Source organism: Dioscorea cayenensis, chromosome 1, assembly GCF_009730915.1.
Source record: "Dioscorea cayenensis subsp. rotundata cultivar TDr96_F1 chromosome 1, TDr96_F1_v2_PseudoChromosome.rev07_lg8_w22 25.fasta, whole genome shotgun sequence".
In the NCBI taxonomy this organism is placed as follows: Eukaryota; Viridiplantae; Streptophyta; class Magnoliopsida; order Dioscoreales; family Dioscoreaceae; genus Dioscorea; species Dioscorea cayenensis.
Genome location: NC_052471.1, coordinates 2,994,618 through 3,007,894, shown reverse-complemented (window position 1 = coordinate 3,007,894; position 13,277 = coordinate 2,994,618). Strand labels below are relative to the sequence as shown.

General features: G+C 31.8%; 2 protein-coding genes across 2 annotated transcripts; both read right to left on the bottom strand.

Moving 5' to 3' along the window:
* Window positions 1–2,171: 2,171 nt before the first annotated feature.
* LOC120263631 (cell number regulator 13-like) lies at window positions 2,172–8,714 on the bottom strand. The gene is made up of 7 exons (XM_039271601.1): window positions 7,924–8,714; window positions 5,866–6,284; window positions 5,578–5,657; window positions 4,481–4,552; window positions 3,851–3,957; window positions 3,154–3,247; window positions 2,172–2,436 (listed from the first exon to the last, which is right to left on the bottom strand). Exons 1-7 carry the CDS (start codon window positions 8,329–8,331, stop codon window positions 2,384–2,386), a joined length of 1,233 nt encoding a protein of 410 aa, XP_039127535.1. The 5' UTR covers window positions 8,332–8,714; the 3' UTR covers window positions 2,172–2,383.
* Window positions 8,715–11,918: 3,204 nt separating this feature from the next.
* LOC120264861 lies at window positions 11,919–12,629 on the bottom strand. The gene has a single exon (XM_039272737.1). The coding sequence runs from the start codon at window positions 12,550–12,552 to the stop codon at window positions 12,010–12,012; it is 543 nt and encodes a 180-aa protein (XP_039128671.1). The 5' UTR covers window positions 12,553–12,629; the 3' UTR covers window positions 11,919–12,009.
* Between the last annotated feature and the right edge of the window lie 648 nt (window positions 12,630–13,277).

Genomic DNA, 13,277 nt, shown 5'->3' with positions numbered 1-13,277 from the left:
GGCCATTACGCATTGCTATGTGTCGCTTTTATGGCTGTATTTGCATACTTTATAAAATACAGATCAGGTGTACCTCAATATAATCACTGTGTTGTCGAGAAGTTACTTACCGGATTATTTTAATTACAAAATCAGGCAAGTATTGAAAGTGAACAAGTATGAAAAGGAAGTAAAAACCATAATCTAAACCAGATAAGAATGAATTTTGATATTAGTACTGAACCTATTAACAAAGAACAAGAAAACATCTGCAAAACTGAGAAATTAGTCTCAAGGCAGCTTTAGATTCCAAATCCTATCCATTGACTCACGAGTAAACTGTACAGTAATGCCGGGTAAAAATTGAGCTAGCTTAGTACACTCATTCTAGTAACTGAGGTAGTGATGGTGTACTGTTCCTCTTTGTGGGGAAACCACTACTCATTTTCATGGCTTCAGCTCCATTTTCAAGGTAGTAATCAATACCTATGATACAATACCATAATAGAATCTATTTCCATCGTTTGGGGAACGAAAATCGATTGAGGGTAATGTGATAAAATATCCATTTCTACTCCTTTACAATTACTATATAAATATATTAATATTAAAGTAATTAATATTTATAAATAAATAAGATCATAATAATTATAGTAAATATATATATTTAATATATTAACATTTAGATAAATTAATAGTTAATTTATAATAATCATTTAATAATTATAATAAATATTTAGTTTTAAATATAAATGTATTAAATATTTAAATAATTAATAGTTAGTTATAATAGTCATATAAAAAATATATTAAATAATATTTATATTTAATATAAATATATTAACATTTAAATATTTAATTATAATAATCATATATAATACTTTTTATTAAATAAATAATTATTTCAAATATAAGTCATAAAATTAATAATAGTAATTTAAAAGTAATTAATTATAATAATTAAAATTTATTTAAAAATATTTTATAAAAGAATAAAATTGACTTTATTTATATTAAGGGGATAGTAATTTTCACGTCATATCTTTTCATATTATCAATTCCCAATAAATTACTTTTTAACTTTTTCCATTCCCAATTAATTACCTCTCCAACCAAACACCTTTTTCATTACCATCTCTTATCCATTCATTTTCTCCCTTTTTCATTTCATTTCCCTCCATTTTCATCAGAATCCCGGCCGTACGCAATAACTTATGTAATGATCACTGGCCGAGTGTTTTGAATCGGCAACACAAAGTGGTACTACGCTAAATGCAACTATAAATAGTTGAATTAAGGATTTTGATTAATTTAATTTCTGAAAATAAAAATTGTCACTTCACTCCATCCAAGAACAACATGAAATATTCACTGAAGTCTTGCTAGTATATCTTGGTGCCTATGTTATATACTAAGAGGGATGGAAGAGCAAGGAGGAATAACCTTTATTGTAAGGAGTTAGTCAAATAACTTTACTTCAATAATTAACTATGTAATTGCACCTTTATACAATTAAATCTGTTAACACTAGAAATAATTAATAATACAGTGATAACATTAATTTTAATTATTATCCATAAAAATGCTACTCGAATCATATGAATTGAAACTTATAACACCTCTTTATTATTTAACATCTATCATGAGATAGAAAATTAAGAACAACATCACATTCCCAACAACTCATAAATAACATCCCATTGATACAATGGGACCTAGATTCTTATTGTAGTATTGAAATAATTTATATTTTCACAGCTATTTATAGGAGAAGTCTGCGTTTTGATAATATATTAAAAAAATTTTGAGAATTTTCCAGAGGTAAAAACTAAGTATAACAAAATAATATATCCATAATAAATCCAGATATTCGATATCTTTGTTAATGCCTCACACACCTTCAATTTTTTTATTAATGCCTCACACATGCTTACTTTAAGCTAATAGATTCACTTATAAAGAATTCAAATTCCTACAGAGTTAATTCTTTTTGTGGAATTCAAACTTTGCCCATTTCATTCCATGGAGGGTTGATTCCTAATGTTCAATTGCAGGGATACTCTCAGGACTTTCATGAGAAAATCAACTCTGAAGGCTATTAAGAACATTTTGCTTTGGCATTGACCATAACAAAATCCATGATAAATTCACAATTGTAAAATTTTTCAGGGCCATCAATTTGAGATATGGTCTATGATACATTGATACACAAACTTGATCGCACAGCATGTACAAAGAGAACCTACTACAAGACGTTATCGATGAATATACAACATAATACGGTACAATACAATACGACATTCTTATTATCCTGCAACTGTATCAATGAGATTTTTGACAGAAAAATCAAACCGTTGCAGTTCCAAATTACCATTCTGATTTGTAAGTGAAAGCCCAATGCTGCTTATGACTCCATATATTGGGATGGAGGTGGGCTTGTTTTCGTCTTCTCCACGCCTGGAAGTAAATATCGAAAAACACATACACTCATCAATGGATGCTGAAGCTTTAATCAAATTTTGAAGACTTATTAATAGTTCATTTCCAGTCAGTAGTGAGTTGAAAGTTTCTGATTGTGATATCAAGACAAGTTCTCAACAGTTTATGAAACCATGAGAGTGAGAATGTGATTGTTATTCATTTGAAACAGATAAAAGAATGGCAGATCAATAAGTTTCTGACACTGGCAATGTACCCTATTAAACAATACCCCAGCGTAATTCATATATGTTTATAGTCAATTAACTTCACTCTAGATTCAAATAAGTCTCAAACATGTATATGAAAATTAAAAAAGACAAATGTTGGGTAGATAGTTATTCAACAAGGTAAAATATGGTACAGCAATGGAATAAAAGAAGGTATATGATTCTGTGAGTTTCTTCAAAGTAGCAAAATTATTCAACAGAAACTCATTACTGTCAAATTAAACAGGAGATTTAATCACATTCAAAATGAAATTAGATCTGGCTAATGTAAGAATGAGGGAACAGATAAAGGCCAGTTATGTGATGTGGACTAGGGTGATACCATACTGTATTAACTGTGGGGAAGGTGGTGATATTTTGGTGCTGTATAGTAGAAAGCTAGTTGTTGTAGGGGGGCTTAATGGTTTTGAATGCACTTGTTTTACAGCATATGCTAGATGCTGAGATTAATACAGAGACAACATACCATAGGCACCACGAATCTCCACTTCTCTCCATTCTTGAACAAGTGAGCAGCAACAACACATGAGGTGAGACAGGAAATCATCACAGGACCCTCCCTGACATGAACATCAGCAACTTCATCAGAAATTGGTTACTGAATGTATCTTGGACATTGAAGTGGCATGCATTATGCTTGTGTTTGTCACATTGAAATCAGTTAAACATCTTCTGCAGCATGAAGTCAGTAAAGGTGCAATAAAGATGATCAATGTCATGTATTGAAATTTGCATTGTAATTAACCACACTAGGCTTAATTTCTCTCAACATCATTAAAAAATCAATGATCACATAACGTAAATCATTGAGCAAGCACTGTTGTCACGTTTGCAGCTCATAAAACTATTATCTTTGTTTTGGGCAAGGGGGTTATGCATGGATCAAAACAATCAACTCATATCACAATCACTAGAACACATAATCCACCATTGTGAAAGAAGGTGTCCTTCACATTAAAGACTGGAGTTAGTAGGGATCAGAATCATAAGGGAATATTAATGAAACCAAAGCAAAACTAATCATAGATGTTCTCTAGGGAGATTTCAGTTCAGATAGATGTGTGTGTATGAAATAAGAGAAATGAGATTGTAGACCTAGGGAAACATGGTTTGATGCCAATCATGAGCACAATTTTGTAAGAGATGAACAGGTAGATGATTACCTTGATGTTTAACTTCTTGCGCAGATTCCTTCTGACACAGCAGGTGTAACAACAACATGAGAGTATCAATGAATATGCCATTATGTCATTACAGGCTTCTGCTGAAGCTGATGATAGCAAAATCACCCATCAGCACTTCAAATTTTATATATCTTTGAAAAATAAATAAATATTTTAGGAAATCCTCTATTTATATTGTCTCTATTTTCATATTATCACACTCTCTATAAGGTCTACACTCTCAATAATTTGTCATGTTCCAATCTGCTCCTACATATGATTGGCCAAGCGAGAGTTTTATTAGATCGGGAATTGATTTTAATCTAGTAGAAGATTATAATTACCTTGCTATCCAAAGCAAACATTGATGCAGGAAAAGTTTGAAGCACTTGAGTAGCATGTAAATCATTTTAACCTCAAAATAAAGTCCAGGAGAAACTATTAGACAAGAAATCCCTAGAAGGATGAAAAGATACCGTACAAAGACAGTAATTGCTCTGTCAATGACAAGACAAACTAAAGATAGTAAGCAACCGATTATAAGATAAATTCACGAATGGCTCCTTTGCCTAGACAAGCAGAGATCAAAATAGAAACGTTAAATAATTAAAATAACGTCATTTTACATACAAATGTGTTTATTGTTGGCCGTTGTAGCAATCTTAGAGAAGGTGCCACATGGGTAAAAGAAAGTCTTCAAGCCTGCAACATGTTATCGAGAATATGCAATTATACCACAGAGAATACATAAAAGATCACCCACATTTTTAAAAAATTTAACTAAGAATCAGATAGTTCTTGTGATGAGAAAAGTCGTTTTATTGACTGGGAACAGTAAAAGGCTTATCACTTAAAAAACCACAAAGAAGCAAAGAAAAACAATAAAAGATAAAGCATTTAAGAAAAGTTCTAAGACATTGGCACATGAAGGAGTTTAATATTTCACAAGATGGTGCTTACTATGTTCTTTTGTGGCTTATCATTCCACAATTGCTTAATGGCATCACAGGGCAGCTCCTCTGAAAGTAAAGTGTCAAAGGGTTGGTTCTTGCCCAGTGGACAGATGCCAAAAATATCTTCACGGAGAGATGTATTAACATGTGTTATTGGTAGTTACTACGCTATTGTTCATGATCAGTCAGATGTAAGTTTGAGACCAGCTTAAAGACACCAGTAGTTTGTGGCCATTTTACTTGTAATAATGTATATATTGGAAAAATAAAGACAACAAGACCATTGGGATTAAGCCCTAAACCTCCAAGATGGTTTCCGTGTTCTTGGCCGTCCAAATCGAAAAACATTACTTTTCATCATAACCAACGGTAAAAGTAAATTTTCTATTCTTTTGAGGTATTTCAATTAATCAGATGCTGCTCACAAAACTAATGGTAATGTGCGGTGATCTGTGAAAAAAATATAAACCAATCATAAAGGTTTGAAAATCAATAAAAATTTCATCAATACATGCACTGAAATATCTAGGTATGCATGGTGTGGACATCCATCATTATTACATTCCAGTGGTTCATTATTGCAATTTCACAAGCATCTAATGGACAAGAGAATCTCCAATTAAATGAATGTATTAACTTTTTAGATTAAATCCTACTGAGAGAGTGGACTATAAAACCAAAACAGAAATCAAAATATTTGCAGATTTGAACTTGAGGATGGAAATTGAAATACACAAACAACACCAAATTTCAGGTTGGAGAAAATGGTCTTACACAAGGAAGGTTCTGAACAACAATCAAGCAGATCCGAATGCCATTCTGCATGCCCATGTGATGAAACTGGAGAAGCATTTCTGCAAGAACCTCAAGCATGGAATAAGATATTTAATTTGATATATAGCAAAGGAACTCCAAAACAATTATTAACTTGCCTACGAACTTTAATTGAGGTGACAATCTTAAATATGCCCTTGGAGAAGCAAAGCAACTCGTAACATCTATTACATAATGATGACATGACTGGTTAGGATACATTTTGCAATAAAAGCAATCGAATCTGACCTTGAATCCATGTAAGGTTCACTGTGTTTGCTCTTGTAATTCCCATTGTAACTGTACACTTTATCATAATTTGAATCTAAATATTCTGGCTCTATCTTCTTGGAACTTTTGAGGTCTGAATCTTTCTCGGATAATGAACAGCCCACAGTTTCTGTCATTCCAAGTAAATGTTGAATCACTTCACATTGACTAACATCCATGTTGGCCTGTGACCTTTGCAATTCTAATTGCAGCATCTCATTCTCTTTCTGAAGTGCTTTATTCAATGACAAGTTTGGGTAATTGCAAGAAAGGGACTTTTTGAGCACCATAGTATGATTTTTTGAAGGATTAGGATCAAGAATGACCTCCTGGACCCTTTTGTCCTCTTCATCCAATGTATATTCACATTCATCCCTTTCAATATACTCCAGCCTTTCCTGCCATGTATAAAAAGGGGGACATTAGTAAACCTCTTAAGAAAACAATACAAACAACCATTCAACATAGTACTTAAGCTTTTCCTTCAACACAGAGAAAAAGAAATAGCATATATCAATTAACTAATGATTTTTCCTGAGCTAAATTTAGAAGTTTTAGAATAAGGTAGATGGCTGATGAAGTTGTGGAAAAATATAAACTCAAGTTCAAACAGGAGTATCCAAAATGGTTTCGATTATTCATATAAGCAGGAAATCAGTATAAGGGGACTTTGAAAAACTGAACATGCATATTACCCAAAAGATGACTCATGAATAACATGAATTCATGAGCATAATATATAGGGGTGTTGTCAACACTCATGGTTTAGGCGTGGATACAAGGCTCATGCATAGCCACGCAGTCTGCTCAAGAGTCAATAGACTTTGCCTGCTGTTTGAGGGAAAATCCATAATCAATATATAGTTCTACACATAATTGTTGTCTTTCATTCGTCCAGTATGCCCAATTTTTCCATTCTTCGAGATTCAAACAAGGCAGTGAGAAATAAAAGTTGAACCTGCTCTTTCTCTCCAAGTGTAAATTCTATGTTTTGTAACATAGCAATCAATGGCATGAAGCAACTTCACTCATCCTCAATGCCAAAACCAGGAGCTTTCCAACTAAGAACAAACAAGAAAATCATCCAGCACTTGCCATTTTGAATTGCATAACTCAATTAAATAAAAAAGGCTTTACACATTTCTTTCCACATTTCATTAGTCAACTTAAGATTACCCCGCCATATCCCTCAATTCTTTCCTTCACACAAAATCCCAAGAAAATAAAGATTTCAAACAAATGACCCAAGAAAAAAAGACCTAATTTTTTCACCTTCAATGAAACCTAATTTAAGTGGATGCCAATACCAATTTTGCAAGCCCCAAGTCATTGTCATGGTAGATAACAGTCTTGTAAGAAGGATCAGAACTTCTAATTTAGTAAATGGCCACCAGATATTACAGCGACCTCCCATTTCATATTCCATCGAAACATATGAGAAGAATTAGTATGCTTATCAAAGTTGCTTAAAATTATTGCCCCATAAGGCAACAACAAACCCCATCATCTCTCCTTTCCTTGGACCCACGATAGCAACTCAAAAACCAAATTTGTTGCTAAATGCCCTCTCTCAACAACAAGTCACAAGCCAACCTCACCAACCTTAAGAGCTCAAACAGAATAAGTAGCATTGCAGCCCTGTCCTCATCCCAACAATAATAAACTAATCTTATTCAATCCACCAATTTCAGCAATTTCCAAAAGACCCAATTTTGAGTCAAATTCAGCAGGAAATCCCTAACCGCAAAACAACACAATCTAATCAACACAAAGACATACCAAAGAATTGAAAATTAAACATCAATATTGCAAGAAAAATCACAAACCATTTCACTTCAACCTCACCTACAATACAAACTAAAAAAAGTAAATGAATTAATCTTATTCAATCCGCCAATTTCAAACTCAGTTTGAAATCCCTAGCCTAAAAGAACAATCAACAAGTTAATTACCAAAGTACATGGCAAAGATATGCAAACCAAACACAAACATTATTACGAGAGAAATCAATTAGATTGCAGAAAAAGAAAAACTCACCCTAACTCTGGCATTATCCACCAGAGAAATCAGAGGCACAATCCTCAAATACCGATCAATCTCGCTCTGCGCCTTCCTAAACTGATACACAAGACTCCATCCCATGGCGAGAAGATAAAGATAGCTTCGATTCTGGCAACTATCCACAAGAACATAAGATCGCCGCAAAGCATCCTCAAGCTGCTCCAAAGGCTCACGAGTCTCAGGATACTTCTTCAGCTCCGAAACCTTCAGCTGCTCCAATAGATTCCCAATAAGCTTCAGATGCTGCGCAAATTGCCGGCAATTCTTCCGGTGCATCCGCGCCGTCGCCGCCGCCTTAACAATCATTCCAATGAGCTTCACAGCATCCAGCCCCGTCAACTGCGCCACTGTTGCCAGCTCTCCAAGCTGATCCCACGTTGCCATTGCTCCCCCTTTCTCTCTCTCTGTCTCTCTCCTTCCCTTTTCCCAGATCTATATATCCAAATCCCAAAAAAGATAACACTTTGGAAGCATTACAAGTGAAGCAAAGAAGACACTTGATTCAGAAGCAACTGTTTCACCAGAAAAATCCAATTTTTTAATGATTTCTTGAAGAATTGAAGAAAAAAAAGGATCAAGAACCGAGATTTCTGCTGGTTTTTGTCTCTATTTCAGTGAGGAAGGAGGAATGAGAGGCTTTGGCATTGGCATTGGCATTGGCATTGGCTTGTGGGAGTGAGTTGAACGCACCGCACCGCACCGCTTGCGAGAGGAGAGGAGAGAAGAGTAGAGGAAGAAGGGAGAGGGTGGTACTACTACTGGTACTAGCTCGCGCCATTAAATCACAGCGCGAAGAGAAACGGTGACAACTGGCACTCCACCACGTCACCCTTTTAATGTTATAAAGACATGTATTATTATTATTATTATATACTATTAATTTTTCATGGCATTGCAATTGAATTGAATTTTATTAAATACTTAAATAATAAATCTTTAAATATACATTTAAATATTTTTTTACCAGAAAAAACCCCTTGATGCAGTGAAATTTTAGTCTCTTTCGTTAGCCCACTCATGTTAAAGATGAGACCAAGTGCGCTCTTTATTAGTAAAATTAGGCCCTCAAAAATAATTTTTTATTTACATATTTGTGATATTTTTACTCAAATTTAATTTAAAAAAATAAAAATTATGCACCGCTTCAATGCTAGTATGTGTCCACTAACTAGAAGAAGACCGCTGAAACTTCAGAAGAGTAAAGCAACTAATTAAGACTTGATGTATGTTATCGTGTGGAAACCCTTACTTCCTTCCATACTCTTTTCTTTACTAAACATCCCCATTTTTGTTTGACTCATTTATTATGTATCTACTATTTTTTTTTCTTTTTTTTTGTGTGATATATCTATTTTTTTTTAAAAAAAAAAAAGGAAATTAAGAAGACATAAGTCACATAAGTAACATTTTGATATAAGCCATAGGTATAAGCGTGTTTTAGAGGAGAAAAAATATCTTGGTATGTGTTAGATTAAGGAAAATAAAACTTGAAACTTTGTTTTATTAAAAAAAAAATTATATAGAATAGATAGATAATTTTTTTTTTAGTATGCCACTAAACTTTAACTCATTTTCACTCTAATCATCAAACTTCAATTTGCATCAATTTTATCACTCAATTTTAATTTAATTTAATTTCACTGAGTAGTAAATCAAAGGATTTCGGCTCCAAATGAATGATGTGGCTCTTTTTCTATGACATATACACCTCCAATAGACTTAATAATGTGTCATGGGAAAAACTGAATTGGATTTTCAGATAGTAATATAATCAATTGAGAATTAAAATCCTTGATTTATTGCCCGATGAAATAAAATTAACGTCGAATGATCAAATTGATGTAAATTGAAGTTCGGTGATCAAAGTAAAAATGAATCAAAGTTTAATCACCTAGTTAAAAATTTGGATTATACTATATTAATATACATATGAAAGTAAATATTTTCTATTAAAATTTTGAATTAATAATAATTGTTTAGTAATTTTGATATCTTAAATTTTCTATTAAATATATTTATTTGTATAATTAATAAGATTTTTGTTCAAACTTTGGGATGACAGTATACATTCAATTCTGTCTTTTTACTTTGTAAGTTATAACTGTTTGTTTTCAATATTTTTCACTAATTTCTTCCTAAATTTTTTTCTTCTCGCCGTTTTATTTTTAAATAAATAATTTTTTTTAAAATTAGATTTACACTTTTTAATTAAATATAAATTAAAATCCACAATAAGTTGCGTAAGTTCAAATACAAATTATTGTAAATAATTACCAATGCAACAGCCCATGAATGGAGCATAAGAATAGTTAAATATTTTAGCAGATATATTATAAAATGATTAATCCCAAATCATGTTATTCATCACGAGAGCACTGCAAACCCCAAAATCCACTCAATCCACTAGAAAAATATTTAACAAAAAAAAGAAACCAAATGTACGAACTTGATAGACAGAATATTCCCCAACATTGAGTGAGCCTTTTTTTCTTTTTTTTTTTTTATTTGCCAACATTATTTTATAGACATCATATCTAATAAAAATAAAATCTAAGTCCATTTTATAAACAATTCTAATTCCAAACTTAATTTATATTGCGAGTGAAAAAATGTGCGATGAGTACAACAATTAATTGAATATTTGGTACATGTTTTTATAAATACCAAGCAATAGCACAAATATAAAAATACTGTAAAGAGAATATGCAAACCCGAAGACAAAGAGAGGAACCAAATTTAATAAAATTCAAAAAGAAGAAAAAAAAGACTTGCATAAAAATTAAAAAAATTTATAAAAAAAAAACAATGTATCACTGTATCTAAGAGATTACATAAATATAAGGAACAAGCATAAAACTATAATCAAGCTTTCAAACTTTTTTTTTAATCTTAAAAACAAGGAATTTATTTTATTTTAATGAAATCAAGCCAGCTCTTCTTCTTTTTTTGCACTATCCTTTTATTCTCTACATACAAGAGTAGTTACCCTTTAATTCTATATAAAATCCACCAAATATAATCCTTATAAAATACAATAGAGAAATTTAGACAATTTCATCAAAAGAGAACAGTCAAACTACTACTTAACAATTTTCTCATTAAAATATTTTTTAAAAGAAAAAAAAACCCACCCAAACCGTATTAAAAAGAGAGTATAAATACAAATTTAGAAGTTAAAATTAAAATTAAAGGCATACATTACAAAAGAGTAAAAACTACTCAAAACTATTAAAACTGAGTAGCTGTTGAAATGAAGTTGTTGACATGGTGTAAAATCAATGTAAATAAAAGGACATAGTTTGGAAGCATGTCATTAGATTTCAAAAGCAAAAAGGAATAAATAGTTTTATGTGTAAAGGGAAGTTGTTGATTATTCTTTTTCTATTAACATTCTTATTTATTTATTTATTTATTTAGTTTTGGGAATAAAGATAGTTCATGTCTCATTGTTCACGGGCCAATATGAAGTGAATTTTAATGGGCTTGGTCATAACAAATGTCAAATCATACTTAAATATAACAAAATTGTTGTCTAGATGCCATATACATCATTATTTGGTGGGTAATCCTCACTTCACATGAGTTTAATCATTGTATGTGGTAAAAATTATTTTAAAATTTTAATAAAAAAGTTAAAAAGAAGAGGTTTTTGAAAAGTGTTGCTTTTTTTTTTATATATAATCCCTTAAGCTTTCACACTTCCATATATATATATATATATACATTAATAAATGCGATAAATATTGTTAATAAAAAATATGTGCGCACATATAAAGAATTAATCGTCTAATCAATACCTTTACTTGTTGAAGAGAAATTGATGTATAGTCCGCATACCTTCATCTAGCAATTAGGAATGACGATAAATAGATATCTCATATTCTCGGTAACAAATTAATTTTCACCTATTAATAAATAGAATAAAAAAAAAATACAAACTGAAACCAAAGGAGAATCAAGCAGAAGTCTCCATTCATCCAATATATGAATATCATAAATTCCTCAATTTAACAAAATAATAATAATAATAATAATAATAATAATAATAAAATAAAGGAAGCACTAACAAAGCACAACCCCAGCACTCCGAGTCCTAGAACCTTGTCTATAAGAGAATGAATCCACTCTAAGTTGCTTCCTGAATTCACTAATGAAAGCTTCCACTCTTGCATTCAACTCCTCTGCACTAACCTCACCTTCCTCCTCTGAGTCCTCTCCCTCTTTAACAATCCCTCCATCCTTTTCCTCCTTCAGCAACAGCTTACAAGTTGATGAACTTGTCATCATCTTCTTCTTCATCATCATCATCATCACCTTCTTTTTCTTCTTTTTAATTTCTCCTCTCTTGTTTCTGTTACTTTTATTAATAACTGAAACTAAAACTATTGAAGCTATAGTAAGATGAAGTAAAAGAATAAGCAAAGGAGAAGGAGCAGCAGCAGTAGTCACTGTTATCAATGGCCATTGCCAAAGAAAACAAGCAGAAATAAGCTTCTTTAATCCAGAGACTAACAGTGCAGCACCAGCTGCAGCCAATGCTGTTTCCACTATCTCTTCTTCTCTGTTCTTCTTCTTCTTCTTCTTCTCCTTCTTCATTGATTCCATTTTGTTTCATGGAATTGGTTATACATATGCTCATGAGTTGATATATATATATATATATATATATAGAAGGAAATGTTTGTCACGCCTGCTGGAGGCTGAAGAAGAGCATGCGGCTGTTGTGATTATGTCGGATGGCTTGCGCCGACAAGTGTACTAGGAGATTAATCAATTGGCTGGAAATATCAGCACAGAAGGCATCATTGTGCTTTTGAGCTTTGTGCTCTGTTGTGCTTGGCAATAAAGTCACTGAATTTACTAGTCTTTTTATGGATTCTGATTCTGCAATATTCTCTCTCTCTCTTTTTTTTAAATATTATTATATATTAGATAATTGGGAAGTGTAATGAGAGAATGTGTTGTTTTCTTTAATTAGTTTATTTATTTACTTATTTTAAAAAAAAAAAAGATAAATCACTATTTATTTATTAGTACTGTAAATCAAAAGTTACGAGAGAAATTAGAATGACATAAAAAAAAATAATACAATAACAGAGATCATTGAATGTAAAAAAACATACTCAAATAAGTGAATAAATGTGAGGGGAGAGTGATGGAAAAAGTGGGTGGATAAGTCCCCAGTAAGATAAAGCTGACTCATCAAACTATTTTTCATAAAACATTGTCTGTCCTAGATCATCGATATGGGACTCAACGAACTTCAAGCTTCTCCTCACTACACTGATTGAGTCCTTAATTTAGTTTTTTTTTCGTTTCGTCTAGTCCAA